At 32.5% G+C, this 20,174-nt stretch overlaps 1 protein-coding gene across 1 annotated transcript in view; it reads right to left on the minus strand.

Annotated features, from left to right (window-relative positions):
• The window catches only part of ARHGAP29 (Rho GTPase activating protein 29), a 71,420-nt gene that overhangs the window by 13,702 nt on the left and 37,544 nt on the right, over positions 1-20,174 (minus strand). The window contains 9 exon segments of the mRNA XM_023503390.2: positions 3,168-3,289; positions 4,516-4,706; positions 9,171-9,308; positions 10,541-10,729; positions 10,928-11,008; positions 11,125-11,235; positions 11,692-11,756; positions 15,090-15,227; positions 15,594-15,654. Of these exon segments, the coding sequence (XP_023359158.2) occupies positions 3,168-3,289; positions 4,516-4,706; positions 9,171-9,308; positions 10,541-10,729; positions 10,928-11,008; positions 11,125-11,235; positions 11,692-11,756; positions 15,090-15,227; positions 15,594-15,654 (1,096 nt within the window).

Genomic DNA, 20,174 nt, shown 5'->3' on the forward strand with positions numbered 1-20,174 from the left:
GCAGCTAATATCACTTGGATTCCCCTCTTTAGGCATCCCTAAGATTAGACTAATCTCTAGGAAAGGAAATAGCTATTATTCATATTGTTATCTAATCTTTTTTTACTGCTTAGTTTTCAAGCACATATAAATCTGTACTATGGGCACAAAATATTTTTCTCCTCATCACTTAAAAGGCTTTAAAAATCAGAATAAACAATCCTCCTTTAGTGTAGCACTTTCATTTAAAAATATTTTAGATTATTAATCTAGATTAATAGATTAGATCTATTAGATGGATAAATATAAAAATATTTAGATTATAAGATGTTAATAATCTTTTAAAATCTTTTAATAATAATAAATTATTAATTAAATTAAAATAAATAATAATAATAAATAGTAATCTTTTAAAATTTTAACATTCAAATTCTCTCCTTCCTCTCCCCTTGCCCATCTACTGAGAAGGCAAAAAATCTACCATGAAATCATGCAAAAATATTTCTATATTAGTTATCTATATTATATATATAATTTGAAAAAGTGAGTAATTGATACTTCAATTTGCACTCAGTTCATTAGTTGTCTCTCTGGAAGTGGATAGCATTTTTTCCCTCACGAGTCCTCTGGAATTGTCTTGTATCACAATCCTAATCAGAGTAACTAAGTCACAGTTGATGCATTACAGCAGTGGTTCTCAAACTTTTGTTTTCAGTATCTTTATCCTATTAAAAATTATTGAGGATCTCTCCAAAGCGTTTTTGTTTATCTGGGTTATATTTATAGACATTTATCATAATGGAAATAAAAACTATTTTTGAATTTGTAGACCCTCTAAAAGGGTTTCAGAGATCCCCAGGATTTTCTAGACCACACTTTGAGAACCACTGCATTACAGCATTAATAGTGAAAACCCACTTGGACCATTCTAGCTGAGGTAACTCATCACATTCTTGCCTCTTTGAACAAGACCTGAGGTATGCTTTTCTGTTTGTTCTATAAACAGAAACTCTATTAAACTAGTCAACCCTACTGAGAACTATTCATGTCCTTATTCCCTCATTAGTTTGAGACAACCTGGTCTTCAAGGAGAAGAAATCTAACCAAAGAGATGGCTTTCCTTGCCCAAGATAGCCAAAGGCAGCTCAAGTCTTAGAATTAGACCTTATTCTTAGCTTTAACTCCTTCCCCATTTCCTAACAAGAAAAATTAGGAACTCAATCTGTCTCCTCATTAAATGTACACCAATCAAAAGTTGTTTTTTGCTTGTCAGGGGAAGAAGGAACACACCAGATTTAAGATGGTCCAGAAACTCCTTTAGGGTTTTTGGTTACCTAAGAAGAGACCTCTGGCCTCAATTTATTATTTTCTAGCCTAATAGATAAATTGATTCTTCATATCCAGATCCTAGATCTCTCAGAATTTTATTTTTAACAGCATTATGGCTGGGTTTATCCCATTAACAGTTATAGTTACTGTATATTTCCTTCTATTTCTTCTCCTCTCTTTTTTTTAATCCTATCTTTCCTCAAAAGTCTATTTGGCTTCTGACCAAGTCCTCCATAATCTCTTTTATTACCCCCTCCCCCCTTCTCTTATCCATAAACTTGATGTTATGTTCAATGTTTTTGTAGTCCAATACTTCTTAAATTATCTCTTCATCTATTTTTCAGATCAGTTATTTTTTCCACTTTTATATTTCACATTTTCTTTCATTCTTTTATTTCTTGATGCCTCATGGAGTCATTAGCTTCCATTTGCTTAATTCAACTTTTTATTTTTATTTATTTATTTATTTTGCTGAGGCAATTGGGATTAAATGACTTGCCCAGGGTCACACAAGCTAGGAAGTGTTAAGTGTCTGAGACCAGATTTGAACTCAGGTCTCCTGACTTCAGGGCTGGTGCTCTATCTATTGCACCACCTAGCTGCCCCCTTAATTCTAATTTTTAAGGAATTATTTTCATCAGTGAAAATTGGGGCCTCTTTTATCATTAGGCCAATTCTGGATTTTTAAAGATGTTTTATTCTGTGTATTTTTGTGCCTCTTTTACTAGTTATTCTTTTTCATTATTTTCTTGCATCACTCTCATTCTATCAATACCCTCCCCCCAATTTTTCCCCTATCAATCTTATTTCTTTAATAGTTCTGCGCATTCTTGGTAGGCTTGGGTCCAATTAGCATTTTTCCAGGTTTTGTCTGAAGCAGTTTTCACGTTATTTACTTCTGGGTTTGTCTTGGTCTGCCCTGTCACCTTAGAGGCATTTTATGGCCAAATTCTTATTTGCTCCATTTTTAAAAGCCTATTTCTTGACTCTGAACTTTAAAGTTGAGCTCTGCTCACTTTTGTGGGGGGAGGTACCATCTAGAGCTCCAGCTTTTTCATGCTGATGTTTTCAGAGCTGGTTCTGGAGTTTTTGGTGCTTCTAAGGAGGTGTGATCTTGGAAGAAAGATGGTCACTACCTTCCTTCTGTGAACTCTGGTCTTTAACCAGGAAGGGCCCTAATCCTCTGCAGCCACATGTGCCACCATTTCCTTTGGCCCTGAAACTGTAACCAGTTCTCCTACTCCCTTGTAACTAATCCCTCTCCATCCTGGAATTGAGACCCAGAAATATGAATGGGCAAGAGAGTTACCAATTGGCACCAACTGTACCCAAGGCCAGCAAAGGGTCCCCTAGTAATCTCTTTCTGACTAGTGATCTGACTCCTTTGTTTTTCTGGATTAAGAGCTTCTGCAGCTGCTACTACTGCCATTATTGCTGCCACCACTCTGCTGCTCCATAATTTGATTTCAGTCACCATTTTAAAGTTGTTTGTAGGGGAATGCTGAGACAATTCGTTGGAATTAGGTTAGGGGAAGGTTAGGGTAAAAGCAGAACATCATCAAATATGTTTCAGATATCACCTCAGTCTCATGAGTACAGATTGCTATTTGGGAGGAGAGTTCCTTAGAAAATTCCTACACATGCAAACTATGACACCAGAGAAAAAAGTTAGAAAGGACATCTTAAGAACATTGCAGGCAGAGGAAAGAGAACACTGGATAAAAGTTATAATTTGGGATCAAAATATCCAACAAAAATCAATAAAACCCATTTTTATGTCTTTAAAATTTCACCAGTGTTTGTAACTCTACAACAAAAGTAACAGAGTTAAATATTTTTATATTATGTTTGTAATGTACCTGGACTAGCAGAAGGAGAATCCATGGACCTTGATTCACTGCTTCCTCCAGCACTCTCTGAATCACTGCACATTCCACTACCTTGATGACCAACTGACCATGATCGGCAAGAGGGCAGCCCTCTGAGGAAAAAAATATAACAATAAACATATCCTGTCAATGGAGGGAAAATTCTATTATTTATTTTATACTCAATATTCCAAAAGCACACAATTTCAAAATGCAGTATTTTTATTATTGAATTTCCAAAAAAAAATTACTTTAAGAATTTACTTTAAGGACAAAATATGATTTATATGCTACAGAAATCCAAAAATATTCCAGCACCATCACAATCTGATACCACTATATCTTTTAATTTATCTCAGATCACTCCTTTCTTTCTATTTCTATGATCCAGTAAATTTAATTCATACTCTGCCTTCTTCCTTTTGTCCCTAATCAGTGCTCTGACCTTTCTTCTCTTCCCTTAATGAAGAGTGCTACTCATCCCTAAGAGTTTATCTTTAATGTGTTCTTTCTTGATGAAAACTCCCTAATTCCTACTTAGACTTGACATACAGGTTTCTCTGCAATTCTCTAAATGCACTTTCTATATAATAGTGTGCACTACAGTCATAAGTCTTACCATCTTATTCATTCTATGAAGTCAGGAAGCATGTCTTATCCCAAAGTATCTAAGTAGTATGATGCTTTGTATGATTCAGAAAGTACTTGAATGTTTACTGAATCTACATAGAAGGGTCCTCAAACTACGGCCCACAGGCCAGATGTGGCAGCTGAGGACTATTATCCCCTCACGCAGGGCTATGAAGTTTCTTTATTTAAAGACCCACAAAACAAAATTTTTGTTTTTACAATAGTCCGGCCCTCCAACAGTCTGAGGGACAGTGAACTGGCCCCCTATTTAAAACATTTGAGGACCCCTGCTACATAAGTACAATAAAAATTTTTTTAAAATATGATTGTTTAAATATATGAGTACTAATTTAATAGTTCACAAGTCCAATGAGCTAAATTATATCCAAATATTTCTATTAATTTTCCATAAACTCAAAAATGAATATGTCAAGCGATCACATTTAGTTTCTCGCTCTTATGAATATTTTTGAATTTAAAAAATTTCATTTCAAAACTGATGACCTTATTTTTTACCTGAATTGAGGAAAAATAAATCCCCTTCAACATTCAATCTATGCTTTTTAATACATGTATTACTTCTAATGAGACACAAAAATGACACAATTATGAAACTCTTGTCAAAAGTAATAAATTTACTCTAAATGGGCTTGAATCTGACAGTAAATGAGCCCCCTTTAATTAATTTCAATAATGCATTAATTCTTACCCATCAATTTTTAAATTGTCAAAAGAAAAAGATTTATGATGAACATCCTCCTTCGGTGAAGTTTTTGCCTTTACAAACTCTGCAAAGTTTCTCCCAGGGTCATATGACTTGGCATTCTCCCAGAGAGATTGGCAGTTAATTGGAAGAGAGAGAAGGTGCTCATGTTGTATCTGGAAGAGGTTTATTATGACCTATTTGTCAAATAAAGACAAAGCATAAGAATACTCAGAAACCTTTAACAAATAGATCTTTAAATGCACTTAGTTAAACAAACATCACTTTTTTTTTAGGTTACACATGTGCAATTCTTCTAAACATATTTCTATTTTCATCACGCTGTGCAAGAAAAATCAGATCAAAAGGTGAAAGAAAAAAAGCACAAGAAAAAACCCCAAGCAAACAAAAAAACAACAATAACAATAACAAAAAAGTGAAAGTACTATGATTTGATCCACATTCATTCTCCACAGTCCTCTCTTTGGATGTGGATGGCTCTTTTCATCACAATTGGATATTGGAAATGCCTTAAGTTACCATCTCATTGTTGAAAGGAGATAAGTCCATCATAGTTGAACATCACACATTATTTACATTTAACTCATTTTTGAGGACTCACTAAAGTGTGCTAGAATTTTATATTAATAGAGATGAAATTTACCTAAAGAAAATTATTAAAAAAGAAACTTTTAAAGTGGAGAGAGCTTTTTCCTATTTTAAAAGGGACCCATCAGAAGAAACCCTATTCTGGCCAAGTGACTCAATTCAACAAAGAAAGGTGTTACATTCCCAGAACTCTTTTCACCCAGTTAGACATCTCCTGCCTAAAGTCTTTACTTTGAGTGAAGGACAAATTAGCCTACACATTAGCAATTTGTAAGATTAGAACTTTAATGTACTACTCCTAACAGGATAGGCTAGCACAGTATACCTTTCCTCCACTTAGGTTATGCTTGTTAGTATTTCAAAAGCTGACAACTATTGTTGTCTTTTGTGATTTGTAAATCAGTTTTTAAAAGATGGAAGTATCGGTAAGAATTTATAGCAAAGGAAAATGTACAGTACATATTCTTATTCTGCAGATTTGCCCAACAAAAGAAAATTCACAGCTAAATCATTTTCTACTATATTTTTAAAAGACTGACTTTACTCATCATGCAAATAAATTCTGAAAATAACACAAGTGTTTAGGACATGAACATATGTTTTTAATACCATATAGCCAATATAGAAGGTCTTTCACTCACAGTTATAGTCATTCATTTATTCTTTTCTTTCTTTCTTTTTTGCTGAGGCAACTTGTCCAGGGTCACACAGCTAAGAAATGTTAAGTGTCTGAGACTAGATTTGAACTCAGATCTTCCTGACTTCAGGGCTGGTGCTGATCCACTGCACTACCTAGCTGCCCCCCCCCCCCATTTTTATTCTTTTTTATTTTTTTACAGTCATTTATTTATGTATTTTTTATTGAAATGTCTTTTACAAATTGCAAAGCTCTTTTAATTACTCCAACTCTAATGAAAGCAAAGGACAATTTTTTAAGACCAATATTCTGTCAGAGTTATCATAAGGCAGTGGGACATGGATTCTAACAGTCTTTGAAGAATGAAATATTATTATCTTAGAGAAGTTAGTTGACATGTTGCAAGGGGATGTGTGGAAAAACAGCAAAATTCCTATTTTCACATAAATTCTCTTTTTCTGTTCTACTTTGTACATGGAAATGTTTTTGGTGTTTATTTAATTCAGAATTTTAAAAAAATTAGCAAATTATCCCCTCCCTCACCCCACAGAGCTTCTGTGAATAAATTAAAAGTGTCACAAATAAAAATTTTCTCCATTAGCATAGGGGTTTCTACACCAGTTTTCCAAACCATCACTGAATCCTGCAAGATTCCAAGATATTCTTTAGAATACTGATATTGTAAAGAAGGGTCTGACCTGTTTCAGTGCTGGGATTTTCACACTGGAAGTCCCCTATCAATAAAGTCACAGTATAGACTCTATTTTTCTATACCCTGTAACAAATATCTTGTTGATAGTCTTATCACTTTTCCTCATTAGCCAAAGTGAAAAAAGTACTTTCTCCAAGACAAGAACTGCACGTAAAAAATTTCTACATTAGCACATATAAAGTCTATAATATATATGTGTGTGCACATCTATGTTTGTGTCCAAGTAACAATCAAAATTAAAACTATGGTGTTATGATTAAAGTTCATGATTTAGCTAATGTACAAATAAAATAAAACATATTTTACCCATGATGCCACTTCTATAGGTGTGAACATATCAAAATAATTTTATTACTTAGAAAATTATAAATTTTACTTGTATTTTATACTTGTTTCATAGAGTGACATGCTTTAATAATATAATGCTATATGGTATCAAAAGATTTATTTTATAATATATTAATATATTTTAATATTATAATAAAACAACAGTGTAACAATTAACAAAGAAAAAAGATTAGATCAGCAATAAAAATAAAAATACTGGAACATACTACTAATCTTTATTATCAGTAAATATCAGCAAGTAATTACAGTACTATATCCCTTAACATTAAGAAACTTTGATTGTAAATTACTCAGTCTTCTCTTTCTCTTTACTGGAAAGATTAGAGTGTGAGTAAACTGTAAACTAGAATCTTAATGACTCTTTTTGGATAATATGCCAAGAACCTGAAAAACAGGGGCAATGTTATTCTATTTATTTAACAAAGAATGGAAAAATAGCTACAGAAATGTAGTTATCTTTCATAATTAATTTTTTTAAAAGAATTCTAATTTAGATAATTTTCATTGCATTATAAGCACTGTTCTGAGTCATTGGACTATGGTCAGTAAATTCCAGTGGGCCCCCTATTACAACCAGGAATAAATACAAATCATCTTGTTGAGTGTTTAAAACCCTCATTAACCCCACCTTGCTCTTCCCTTCTTCCTATGCTCAACTTGAATCAGAATGATTTTTAAAAACCTATATTTCTTAAAGTCTAGAAAAATATCTACTCAAGATAAGCACTACTCTATTTCATCTCAATATGGCCCCATTAAGTTAGAAAAATGTTCCATGAGCAGAGAACAGTGGAAATTCAACTAAAACCTTAGTTATCAGCTCCACACAGACGGGGACATTAAATCCTCAAGTGGCAAAGAAATCTAATCAATGATGATACCAAGAAAGGCCTTCTCACTTTTTTCAAAGGAAAGCAATGTAGTCAATACAGAACAGATACTGCTCATACTACTACTGATGTCCATTCTATATACTCTTGTCATATGTTCCCCAAATGTTTTTTCTCATCTTGTCCAAATACTACTAATCCTGTAATATCCAGGTTGGAGTATTATCAACTTTATAGGTACCTTCCAAAATTATTTTCCCTTGATCACAAGGAATCTCTCATTTCGAATCTACTATCCTGATCTATGGCTTATTATTTGCTAATTATAATCATTATTATTTGGTAATCATTACTAAATAGATTATAAACTTCTTGAAGACAAGGATATAGCTTTTAACTTTTCTATGTACCAAAATAAATAATAAAATTTCTGTCTTTTTTATATGTAAAACTATTTCAAGGCAATCAAAAAAAGCAAATCATGATAATCAGATAAAAAAAAATCATAACACTGCTAGTCTCTAGCTGATTCCCAAAAATGTAATTTTTTTTACTATCCTTAGCAATACAATGATCCAAGACAACTATGAAGAACTTATGATGAAAACTGTATCCATACCCAGAGAAAGACCTGATTGGGTCTGAATATGATTAAAGCATATTTTTTTTAAACTGTATTTTTCTTGAGGTTTTTTTGAGGGGAGGTGGGGGATGGAGAATCTTCTTTTTATTTTTATAACATGACTTTTATGGAAATGTTTTGCATAACTTCACATATACCTTTTTGATTTGTGTGGGAGGGAGAAAGAAGAGAGAAAGGGAGAGAATCTGGAACTCAACATTTTAAAAACAAATAATAAAATGGTTTTACATGCAACTGGGGAAAAATAAAATCTTAAATAACCAAAAATAACATAGAATAAATTGGATGGTTACCAAAAATGTAATTCTCAATCTTAGGTAAATAAATCAAACATGAAATGATTGGCTGAAACCAGTGGGAGAAAGATATCATCATTCTCTATTACCAAATTAACTTCGCCATTTTGTAAATTAAAAGATTAACAAGTGTTCAGGAATAGCACCTAATAGGTGTGTAACGTTGATAAAGAGTTAACTTAGGTAGCCAGATTAATTATATATCCCAAAGTTATACTGATTTCTAAGAAGCACAAGCAACCTAATATTTCTATTCAAACCAGAGAAATAATAACATTCAATGGGAAAATTTCACAATAAATTTGAGATAATGATGATAATAATTTTTATTTGCATAGTGCATTTTATATTTTATAAAAGGAAGAGGAAACCTGACATTCATCACTACTATATAAATTTGGCAAATATACATCACAATTCTATAGATAATCTATAAGTTCCAAAACTAAACAACAGATACCATAGATTAAGTTTTCCTCTTAGTTGTTATGAGATTCCTTTTAGTTATACAAAAATCCGACATTTTCTTCTCCCTTCCACACAAGTTCCAAAAAAGATTTAACATTCAAATCTTAAAATTACTTACATCTTTAAGAGTTAGATCACATTGCAAAAGAAGATTATGAAGTTGTATTAAAATTTCATTTTTCGTACGGTCTAAGTCATTTCGCCTTTCTTCCATATCTATCATAACGATCCTGTAATGTTCATTTGCTTCTTCAACCTGCCGGCAATCAGAACATTAAAGAATATCAAAATTAATAATGTCTAAATAACTTAATATAGTCTCAATAATCCTAACTATGGAATTATTTGTTTAAAAAAATGTACTGGCCGTTCCTCATCTCAAGTGTCATCATCTTAAGAGTTGGAAAGCAGCATATATAAACTGCCCAACAGGCAAACTTCAAGATCTGACCTGGTCACATTTTGTTTCACATACACATTCTATCCTTTTTAGCTATTCTGCCTCTAGTAAAATAAAATAAAATGAAATAAAACCAAGAAAAAAACAAATTTTTGCTACTTTGCTGGGGCTGGTCCCAACATCCAATGCCCAAAAAGAAGTCTTACTTTTTTTTCCTTCAGAATTGTCTGGATTATTGGATTGCTGAGAATAGCTAAATCATTCACAGATGATCATCCTATAGCATTACTATTATAATGTAACAATGTTCTGATTCTGCCCATTTCACTTTGCATCAGTGCAAAGTCTTTCTAGGTTTTTCTGAGAGCATCTTGTTTGTCATTTCTTAAACACAATAATATTCCATCATACTCATAAAATGACAATTTATTCAGTTGATGGATATCTCTTCAATTTTCAAATTTTTGCCACCACTAAAAGAACTGTTATAAACATTTTTGTACATATAGAAACTTTTCTTTTTTAAAAAATTCTTTTTGGGATACAGATCCAGTAGTAGTATTGCTTGGTCAAAGGATATGCATAGTTTTATAGTTCTTTGAGCATAATTCCAAATTGCTCTACAAAAAGGTCGAATCAGCATACTTCACTAACAATGCATTAGTGTCTCAAGTTTCCCACTTCCCTCCGATATTTAGCATTTTCTTTTTTCTGTCATATTAGCTATTCTTATAGGTAATAGGTAAAAATAGTAGCTCAGAATTATTTTAATTTGCATTTCTCATTAATAGTAATTTAGAGTATTTTTTCACATGCCATACATAGCTTTGATTACTTTGTCTGAAAATCACTTGTTCATATTCTTTGATCTCTTTTATCAAATGAGAAATACCTCTTATTTCCATAAATCTGACTAAGTACTATCTATATTTGAGAAATGAGATCTTTATCAAAAAAACTTATGTAAAATTTTTTCACTATTATGTTTAGATTGTATTTTTCCTCCATCCTATTTTCCTACCTTTTATTCTATTCTCTTTCTCTTCTTTCACTTTGTCCATTCTCAAAAGTGTTTTGGGGAACCTCACTTTTTGCAGAGCCTCTTCTTCCAGCCTTCGCTTTTTCTCTACCTGCTTGCTGGCCTCTTTCCCAAGCCCTCCACTTGAGCTCAGATGCTCCTCTTCAGCACGCACTGTGGAAGACTTGGCTTTTTCATATTCAGTCTGCTGTTGTATACACAGGAGTTTTGCCTTTTTGAGAGATGCCTCTGTCTCTTGCTATATGGGAAAAAAGACATTGAAACCCTATGTTATAGGTGTTTTCTGTATATTAAGTAACTTGGTTATGAAAAAACAGTGAAAAGTATTATATAGGAGATGTGCTTAAATACTTGGCAGGTATTTATTCACAGATGTGAGGCAGGACAGGAATAGAAAGAGGGACTGATTATTATCATATTCTAATATGATACAAACCATTTTCTTCTGTTCTCGTTGCCAAAGCTCTTTAATTGCTTTCCTCTGTTTATCCAATTCACTTTTTCTCCCAAGCAGAGGCTATCAAAAATAAAAATTACTAAGTTTTTATTTGTTTTTTATAAGTAAACTTGTACAAGTAAGTTATTTCTTAATTTAAAAGGAATAGAAATTACAAATGCATTTAACTTTTTTACCTGAACAAATTTGTTGGCTTGAAGAGCTGCTGCTGTGTGTTGTGAAAGCTGACTGCTCTCAATATCATTATCAAAAGCATTTATGAATAAAGCCCGAAATGGCATAAATTCCTAAGGTTTAAAATAGGAAAGTCAGCTCCAAAGTTGAAATGTAGTTACTTCCTTCCTCCACTGGAGTCATTGTGAAAAAAGTGCTCTTGAGATGGAGAGTGACATGAGAATCACTGGGTCCGTATTTCTAGTCAAAAAAAAACTGAATTCATACTGTAAAGACAACATAGCTAAGTTTAATTCAGAGTATATTTTCTGATGACAGAAGTCAGGGCTGAAGCTTATTATAACAATGATTTTTAAGAAAAACTAATTGTAAAACTATGGATCAAATCTTGTTTTGGCTGAAAAAAGTTTTCTATTTTAAGACAAATATATACTAAAACAAAACTGTCTTTGACCCATAAAGTTGGTTTCTACTTAGATATTATGTTTCATTCAGCCAAGGATAAATAATAAACAAAATCTTAAGTTACTAACTTACTGGCAAAGCTCAGAAACTAATAATGTTTTTACCTGGAATCCAATAATGGCTTTAGTGGTCTCTGCCATCTTTGCAATGTTTCTAGCACACTCCAGTTCTGAAAGGAAAATAATTAATTGTAATCATTAAAACAAAAACCACAGATACTGATATTTTTCAACAAAAAAACTATATGGGTCACATGACCAACAAAATGAAAAACTACACATTTTTCTCTGATTTTCATGGCCTCTCAAAATTTTCCAAAATAGGAATTATGCACAAGAGATAGTTATTTCAGCCATTCCTACAGTCCAGGACACCAAGACTTCAAGCAAGGTAACACTTTAGGTAAACTAAGAATAAGAAAAGCTAATCTCTAGTTCTCAATGCATTTACTCAGCAATCCTTCCCTCTACTATCCACTCAGCTCTGAAAGTAAGGGCACAATAGCCAATTGGTAGACAGCAAGAGAACTCAACATTCCTACCAATACCACAAAAAACCAAAAGGGAAAAGATTACTCAGGCATAAGAGCAGCTGTATAGTGACAGATCGAAGAGAACTGAGGAACTAGAGTAGGATATGAGAATGTAGCTATGAAGCATTATACTAAACCTGAGCAAAAAACCCAACATATAGCTAGGACCAATTCTGTTCCCCCTGAAATTTCTTGAGGAAGAGACTGAAGCCTAAGCCATGAATAGCCTGATATGGCAAGAAACTGAGACAGTTCTGAGGTTCAGCTTTGAGGAAACCATATTCAAAGGTGGAGAGGGTTAAAAGGTAATTTCAATTAATGATCTTGTGCATGGAAAAATTATTAACAATAAAAGGGAATATGAACCCCAAATCACCTGAAAGAGTATAAGCATCTACAATTGTAAGACAAAGGAAAATGAATGAACACTCAATGAAGCAGAGAGCCTGTGAGTTTTCAAGAGTACATAAAACTAAAGAAGGATGTTCTTCAGTAGTTTTTTAAAGGAAGAATTATTGAAGCAGAATATATAGCATTATAGAAACACCTGGCCAACAAGAAAAACTAAAATTACAATAGCAAGTATTACCAAAGAAAGAAAAGCAACAAAAACTAAGTGTAAAACAAATACACAGAAGTGGATAATAAGAAGAGAAGCAAAAGCAATAACAATAAAAGAAAATATGGTATCTAAAAAAGAGAAAATATTGATCTCAAAAACAGAATGCATAGACACAATTCTAGGATTCTAAATCTCCCAGAAAAACAAAACAAACCAAACAAACATCACACTGTAATGCAAGAAATAACACAAGAAAACTGACCAGAAATTTTGAACAGAGAAACCAAAATGTCAATTGAAAGAAACCACAGACTGCAGGAAGGAAAAAAGAAGAATCCCTAAGCTATAAACTCCAAAAAACCCAAATTTACTCAATTTAACAAACTCCATTGATAAACAAGAACTTCCCTGTAACACCAGGATAAAAACCTTAAAATAAAAAAGAAAGGAAATTAGAATAACACAAAACTATTCTGAATTTACCAGAAACCACAGGAAAGAATGGAATAGTATTCTAAAGAATAAAGACATTCAAGATGCAAGAAAAGTTGATCTATTCTGCAAACTTTAAAAAAAAAATCATGCTTGGTAAGATTGTAAAACATTCCTAAAAATTGGACATGGAGAAATCATTTGTCTTTAAAACACCTCAAACAAATATACAAAAAGGTGAACAAAAAAAGTAACCAGAGGCAATAAGAAGAAGACAATAAAAAGACAATTAAGAAATTTCTTTCTAAATATACACAGGAGACAAAGGTGAAAACAGAGGTTAAAGAGAAGTCATGACTGAGAAACAGCTGTAAAACATCAGACTTGAAGTAAAATTCATTAGCATCCTGCCTACAAGTAAATCAATGCCTGAGTTGGGTTTTGTTTTGTTTTGTTTGTTTGGTTTTTGGGTTTTTTTTTGAGGGGGAGGTTATATTAAAGAGTGGAAGGGTAAACAAAAGGGGGAAGTAAAGGAAGAAGAAACAGAGGAATAAATGAAGTACACCCTAATCAAGTCAATGCCTTAATAATGACAAGAAAAATAACTCTTGTAGTCTCTCTCTCAGAAAGATGAAAGCCTACAGAAGAACAGATAAGAGAACAAAGGACTGAAAAAGGGACAAAATGGAATTTATTTGAGTGGTGGAAAAGGGTACAACTAATGCATGCTCCATGGGAGAAGAAAGATTCCAAAAAAGGAAAATAAGGATCTTACATGCAGAGATTTAGTACTTAAAGAGATAATTTATTTTACCTCAGTAGAAGAGGAGTCAGAGCTCTTGGGTCAAGATTCCAAAGAGTAGAAGGGTATGGACCCAGAGAAAAGGATTCAAGGCAAATGAGGGAAAATGAACATGGAAATGGATAATGGTTAATGATGAACTGCTAAATCAAGGACTTAGGAAAATTTCTATACTAGGAAGATATTCCTATCCATGTAAATTGTTGTTTCTAAAAATGAGTCACAACAATAAAAGAGGGCCAGAAGACAAGATCTACAAAACTGCATCATAGAAACTGTTTGGAATAAGGAACCCAAAATAGGGATTTTAAAATCTTTAATTCCATGAGGAAGACAAAAAAATAAGTAAGCATAAGGTCTATAAATCAAAGAATGAAAGTCTAAAAGAGACAGAAAGGAAAGATAAATAATGAAGAGAACAAGAAAAAAAGGATTTTTTTTCTAGAAAAAAGTATGAAAAGAAGAAATTTGTAAAATGAACAAAACAAATTGAAGCATACAAGAGAAGAGAGATTTTACTTGAATACTAAATAGGAAGGAAAAAGGGAGGAAAAAGAGGAATAAATAGATAAATGGAAATGGAACAAGTTAGGTAAAACTCCACACTAGGGAAAAAGTTAAGAAATGATAAATGGGGAGAGACTTAAGGGTAACAGAAAAGGGTCCAGTGAGAACTGGAGTTGCCTTAAAATTGATTTAGGCTAAAAAAAAGTAAGAGACATAATATTGTGTTTACAGAAGAAGAAAGGGAAAAATCCTAATTTGGAAACAATAACAGTGTTTGAAACAAATAAAAAAAAATAATTTTCCTAAATTCTCTTAACTTTAAATGTGACTGGATTAAATAATACAATAAGATGAAAAAGAATGACAGAATAGCTAATAAAACAAAACTCCACAATCTGTTACTTAAAAGAAACAGGACTGGTAAAAACTTTATACCTTATATCAGATGAGTCCAGGACTTACAATCATGCTATCAAACAAAGGAAATTAATCAGTAAAATATTGAGCCTATTTATCTCAACTATAGAAAATACAATCATTTTTATTCCCTTCAATAAAATTACTTCTAGTATAACAATCCTGTTAGTGAAGATTCTGTCATGACAGCTCATAAATAGTTTAATTCTACAACAACAAGGCTAATTAAATGACTCAAAGAGTCACTTACCCAGGCTAATTTTTTTCTCAACCCATGTAACTATATCCTTGGTATATTTTGACCACATTTTAGCATATGACAAAGCCAATTCAACTCCATCATCATTTCTCAGAAGCATGCTATCCAGTTCTTTGGGCCACAGAGGTCCTGAAAAAAAAAAAATATTGAATATATTTAAATACTAACAGGAAAGTTGATATCAATTCTCTCAGCAAAAGAGCAACTGAGAAGATATCTAACGAAAGCTGATATTAATACAGCTGAAAGGTTTTTTAGGAAAATTTGAGTTTGAATTCTATTTCTGTCTTCCTATATTTGCTGTCTTCTTCCCTCTAAAAATCAGCCTTAAAAGTTACAAATCTACATCAGTCCAGACCAGACCCAACTTTGGCTTTTCCATTTCTAAATCTATAATTAAAGACACTTCAGTGTTAGCCAGCAGACATTATTTTTTGCAAGTACATTAATTAAAAAGGATAAATACCAAAAGTATGATATAAAATACTCAAGTACCTTGAAGATTATCTTTTTCATGTAGCAATCCCAATGATTCCACAGAAATGTTTTCTGATGACTGGAAAGTAAAAACAACCAAACTATAGGTTAGAATAGAAAAATAAAAACTACACATAAAAAATTTAGTCTACTCATTTAAAACAAATTTTTTTTTTGCCTAATTTGTCCTTCTGATAAATTTCATTAAAAATCTAATTCTACCCTAAGAGGTCCAAGGATTTAAAGCCAATGATTCTGAAAAGAATGTTTAAATAATAGGATCCCTTAAGGTGATTCTAGAATATTTTACAATAGCAATCTTCTAGAGCTAGGAATAAACAATTTGTTATTTAATAAAGTTTTCACATTTATCAATTCTAAACCATTCAATTAAAATAAACAAATGTAATGTCCAGGCTAGCTTTCTGTCATAGTAAGACCCAGTCTCAGTCTGACCCAGTCTCCTCCAGCAGTCTGACAGTCTCAACCATTCTCCCCTGAGTCTGACTTTGTCCCCAGTTTAAATACCTATTATAATTACATCATTACAGTATACTGAGTATGTGTGAACTAGAGAACCATTATCTCATCAATTTCACTGAGTTAACAGCTTGTTTCTAGTATACTTCTCCAGAGTTCCTGCCTTCTACAAACAAAAGTTTATCAAGCCACAATTATATGCAAGGATAGGATACAAAAAAGAAAAAACATAATTCCTATCCTCAACAAGCGTATATGTGAATAATAAAGACACAATTATTAAATAAATTTAAGCTTTTTATGGTTATTGTTTAGTAGTGTGCGTCCTACCTAAATCTTTATGACCTAATTTGGGGTTTTCATGGCAAAGATAATGGAATGGTTTGCCATTTCATTCTCCAACTCATTTTACAGAGGAGAAAAATTATACAAACAGGATTAAGTGATCTGCCCAGGCTCACACTGCTACTAAGTTTCTGAGCCCTCTATACATTTGTGCTCTATCCATTGCAACATCTACCTGTCCGAAGTTCTACATGCAAACCCTAAAAATAATTAGGAAATAGGAAACAGTGTATAAATATCAAGAAGGAGAATATCTTTCCTTTATTTTTTATTTTGGTCTTTATTGCAGGTAAGCAGCATTTCCTTAACAACTTAAAAATAATTTCAGCCAGGATTAAATATGTAACAGCACCTCATTTTTATACTTTTCTCTGAACTGAAACTTATTTGGTTAGTTAACATATAGTTTAACATTTTGGGATTTTCCCTTCTTCTCTCCTAACCCTAATGGTATCTGAAACAAATTCTGTCAGTATAAATAGAAAAGCAAGACTTTAAAAAAGGAAAACAGAATTGTTAAAAGAAAAAAAAAAACACTTTTAGAAAACATAGCCACTAGCTGAAAAATGATAGATTAATGTTGGCAGAGAGGCTCAGATAGTTTGGGAGGAAAGAGTGATCAAAAAATTTACTCTGTCCAAACCTAATGCTGTCTTGTTTTTATTTTCTACATTTCTGTGAAATTTGGAAACTTCTAAGAAAATAAACAGATTCAAATTAATAGCAGCAATTTTTTTTCTCTGCCCCACTCCTATGTCTTTTTTTTTATTATTATTACTAGAAGAGAATTAAAAAAACTTAAGAGAACAAGGTAATAAAAACCCAGAAAAAAAAAAAAAAAACAAGAATGGTCATCAGTGCCACATGAAACAAATAGGTAAAGAAGGATAAGGATGTCGGAAACCCATTGGTCCATTTAATTTCACACCAATTCTAACCTAATAAATTATATTTCTTAATCCCTGAATAATACTACTTATTAAACAGTAACATTTTCACAAAATTCAATGCACATAAAAATAATTCTTCATACAATCAAGACTGAATGTCATCTGTACAACAACCAAGGTAATGAGGTCTTTTATGATTTATCTTAGATCCCAAAGCAATAAATAACCCTTTCAATGTTGTTCCTTTATTTTCAATTCATCCCCATAATTAACAAAACCAAGTCAAAATCATAAATCCTGATCTGTGGATGATTTTGTTGTTGTCAATTTTTTTTAATTAATTTTAAACTTAAAATACAAAACAAGAGAAAATCTTGTTTCTCAAACAAGAGAACATCTCTATGTACACAACAGAACATAAGAGAGGATTCAATGTAAAACACATTTCCATTTCAAGAAAACCTATATAATAAATACTATGCATTTTTTTCAAAGTTATTCGGCTTTTCTTTAATTTATTCTAGGTTTTTTTTTTTTTTTGGCTTTTTTCTCTCTCCCTGCCCTAAAGAAGACTACAATTAAACAGATATTTATATCCATCCATATATACACACATATACATCTACAAACATACACAAATGTACACATATATATGCTCATACATACATAAATTTCTAAAAGGACATTTTAACTTCCTTTGGTTATGCTGATTCTTCTGCATAAAATAGAGGCCATAGTTATAGTTAGTTGAGATGATCAAAGTGTCACTTCAAAATGGCCTACTTGCCTAAAACACATTCTGACCTCTCTAATCTAAGCAAACAACAAACCACTCTCACCCATAATTCAAGAGGGAGTCAGCATTAATTTAATGCTAACTTAAATGCTAAGTTGATACCTTCCATGCTTCACAGAATGACAAAACTACTGCAGATTTGGAAGAAACCTAAGATCCTGAAACCTAAGTGCCAAATAAAAGTCATCAATGAGCTAGCTTTCCTCCTGTGTGAATTGGTGATGACTTTCTACATTTGACAGCATAGATTTTTGTTCATCTCTCAAAGAGATCAGAAATAGAAAGATAAAAAGCATAATAACTAGGAGATAACATATCTCCTCTAAACTAAGTTTCAATTAGTCCCAATTTTACAACCTGACTTGAAAACAAGAAAAGATAAAGCACCCAAGAACATATCCTTAATTTAAAACCAGGACCTGAAAACTCAATTCCTACTACTTTTGGACACAAAAGCTCTGTGTTTTTCTAGTATTAGAATTTACAAATCTTTTGGTCTAGACTTGTGATTTCATCTACATAAAGAACTCCAGATGAAGAAAGTACCAGTGCAAATCTTGTACTAGGCCATGAAGAGATTCAATGATTTGTTCAGGTCACAAAGTCAATCTATGTTGGAGGAATCTCTGAACCCAAACTTTCCAGACTCTGAAGTCAGCTCTAGGCACTGTACCACGCCATCTCTCATTAAACACATATGTAGAGATTTTGAAGCAGGTCAAGGACCAGATATATATTTCTAAAAAGATCTTTTATTTATCTTATTCTTGCACTATCATATTATTATTATTATGTGGCTAAGGAGATCAAATAAAAAGAGCATTTCACTCAGTCAAGAAACTTCGATTTCCACTATCTCTGTCATCTTGCAGGTTCAAATTCCTTGGCTATTATTTCCCTAATAAAAGATGGGAATAGCACATGGTCCTGAGTGCCAAACAAATGAGAGGAAAAAAGAAAAAGTATATAACAAGCAAATCTGAAAACAAGAGGTCACATGAAAAAGAAAAAGGTGAAAGAAAAACATGGGAGGTCTTGCCACTGCTCTTCTCTCCTTCATACCACATTTTTTACTTTAAGAGTCCTTTCAATCAAAAGTTGACTCATTTTGTTCTCAACTGAGCACCAAATATGAAGACTGATATCATGTATATAATCTCTCAGTTAAATTTCAGAGGGGAAAAGCAAAAAAAAAAAAAAAAAAAAAAAAAAAGCTGCCTACTTTTTTTCATGTAAAAAGGAAAATGATGAAAAAAAGAAACTCTTCGTTTTCTCAAAAACTGAGTAGAAGCCTGAGAAGAATGCTTCCAATAGAAGAAGAAAGTTACAGAAAGCATCATTTTAGACAACAGCATATCCCTAAGCAGTAGAGGTGGAGATGATTTATTACAGTGAGCACACTGCTAAAGAATGTCTGAACACCAACCTATTATTTTTATCATCGCTCAAACTCTCTCCACCACTGTGGCTTAGTGATCTCAAACATGCAATCCAAATATCACTGGAAAATTAACTCTTCACATTCCATAGCTGAGATCAGGGGTTAGCAAGGTCTCAGAGCCACCCTCCTACCTGTTTCTGTATAGCCTATGAGCTTAGAATGATTTTTCAATTTCCAAATGCATCATTATTTTAAAACATAAAAATCATTCTTAATTTGGCAGCTATACCAAAAAAAAGTTAACAGGCCCAATTGGACCCATGGGCCATTAACTATGATACACATCTTTTCTTGGGACACAGCTCACATACTTAGAACAACTCTGGCTTAAAACTGGTAAGATCATGTGACAAATTGGTCAAAATTAGGCTTCATTTCACTTTGGATCATTGCTATCTTCAAACTTAGGGCAGTTAGGTAGTGCTGGACAGAGCCCTGGGTCTGGAGTAAGGGAGACTCATCTTTTTGAGTTAAAATCTGGACTCAGATACTTTATTAGTTATGTGACCTTAGGAAATCATTTCCTCCTCTGTAAAATGAGCTGGAGAAGGAAATGGCAAAGCACTCCAGTATCTTTGCCAAGAAAACCCCTCATTATGAATAAATGGTATTACCCTAGTTACATAATGAGCAAATGAAAAAATAAA

This window comes from Sarcophilus harrisii, chromosome 4 (assembly GCF_902635505.1).
Source record: "Sarcophilus harrisii chromosome 4, mSarHar1.11, whole genome shotgun sequence".
NCBI classification, from domain to species: domain Eukaryota; kingdom Metazoa; phylum Chordata; class Mammalia; order Dasyuromorphia; family Dasyuridae; genus Sarcophilus; species Sarcophilus harrisii.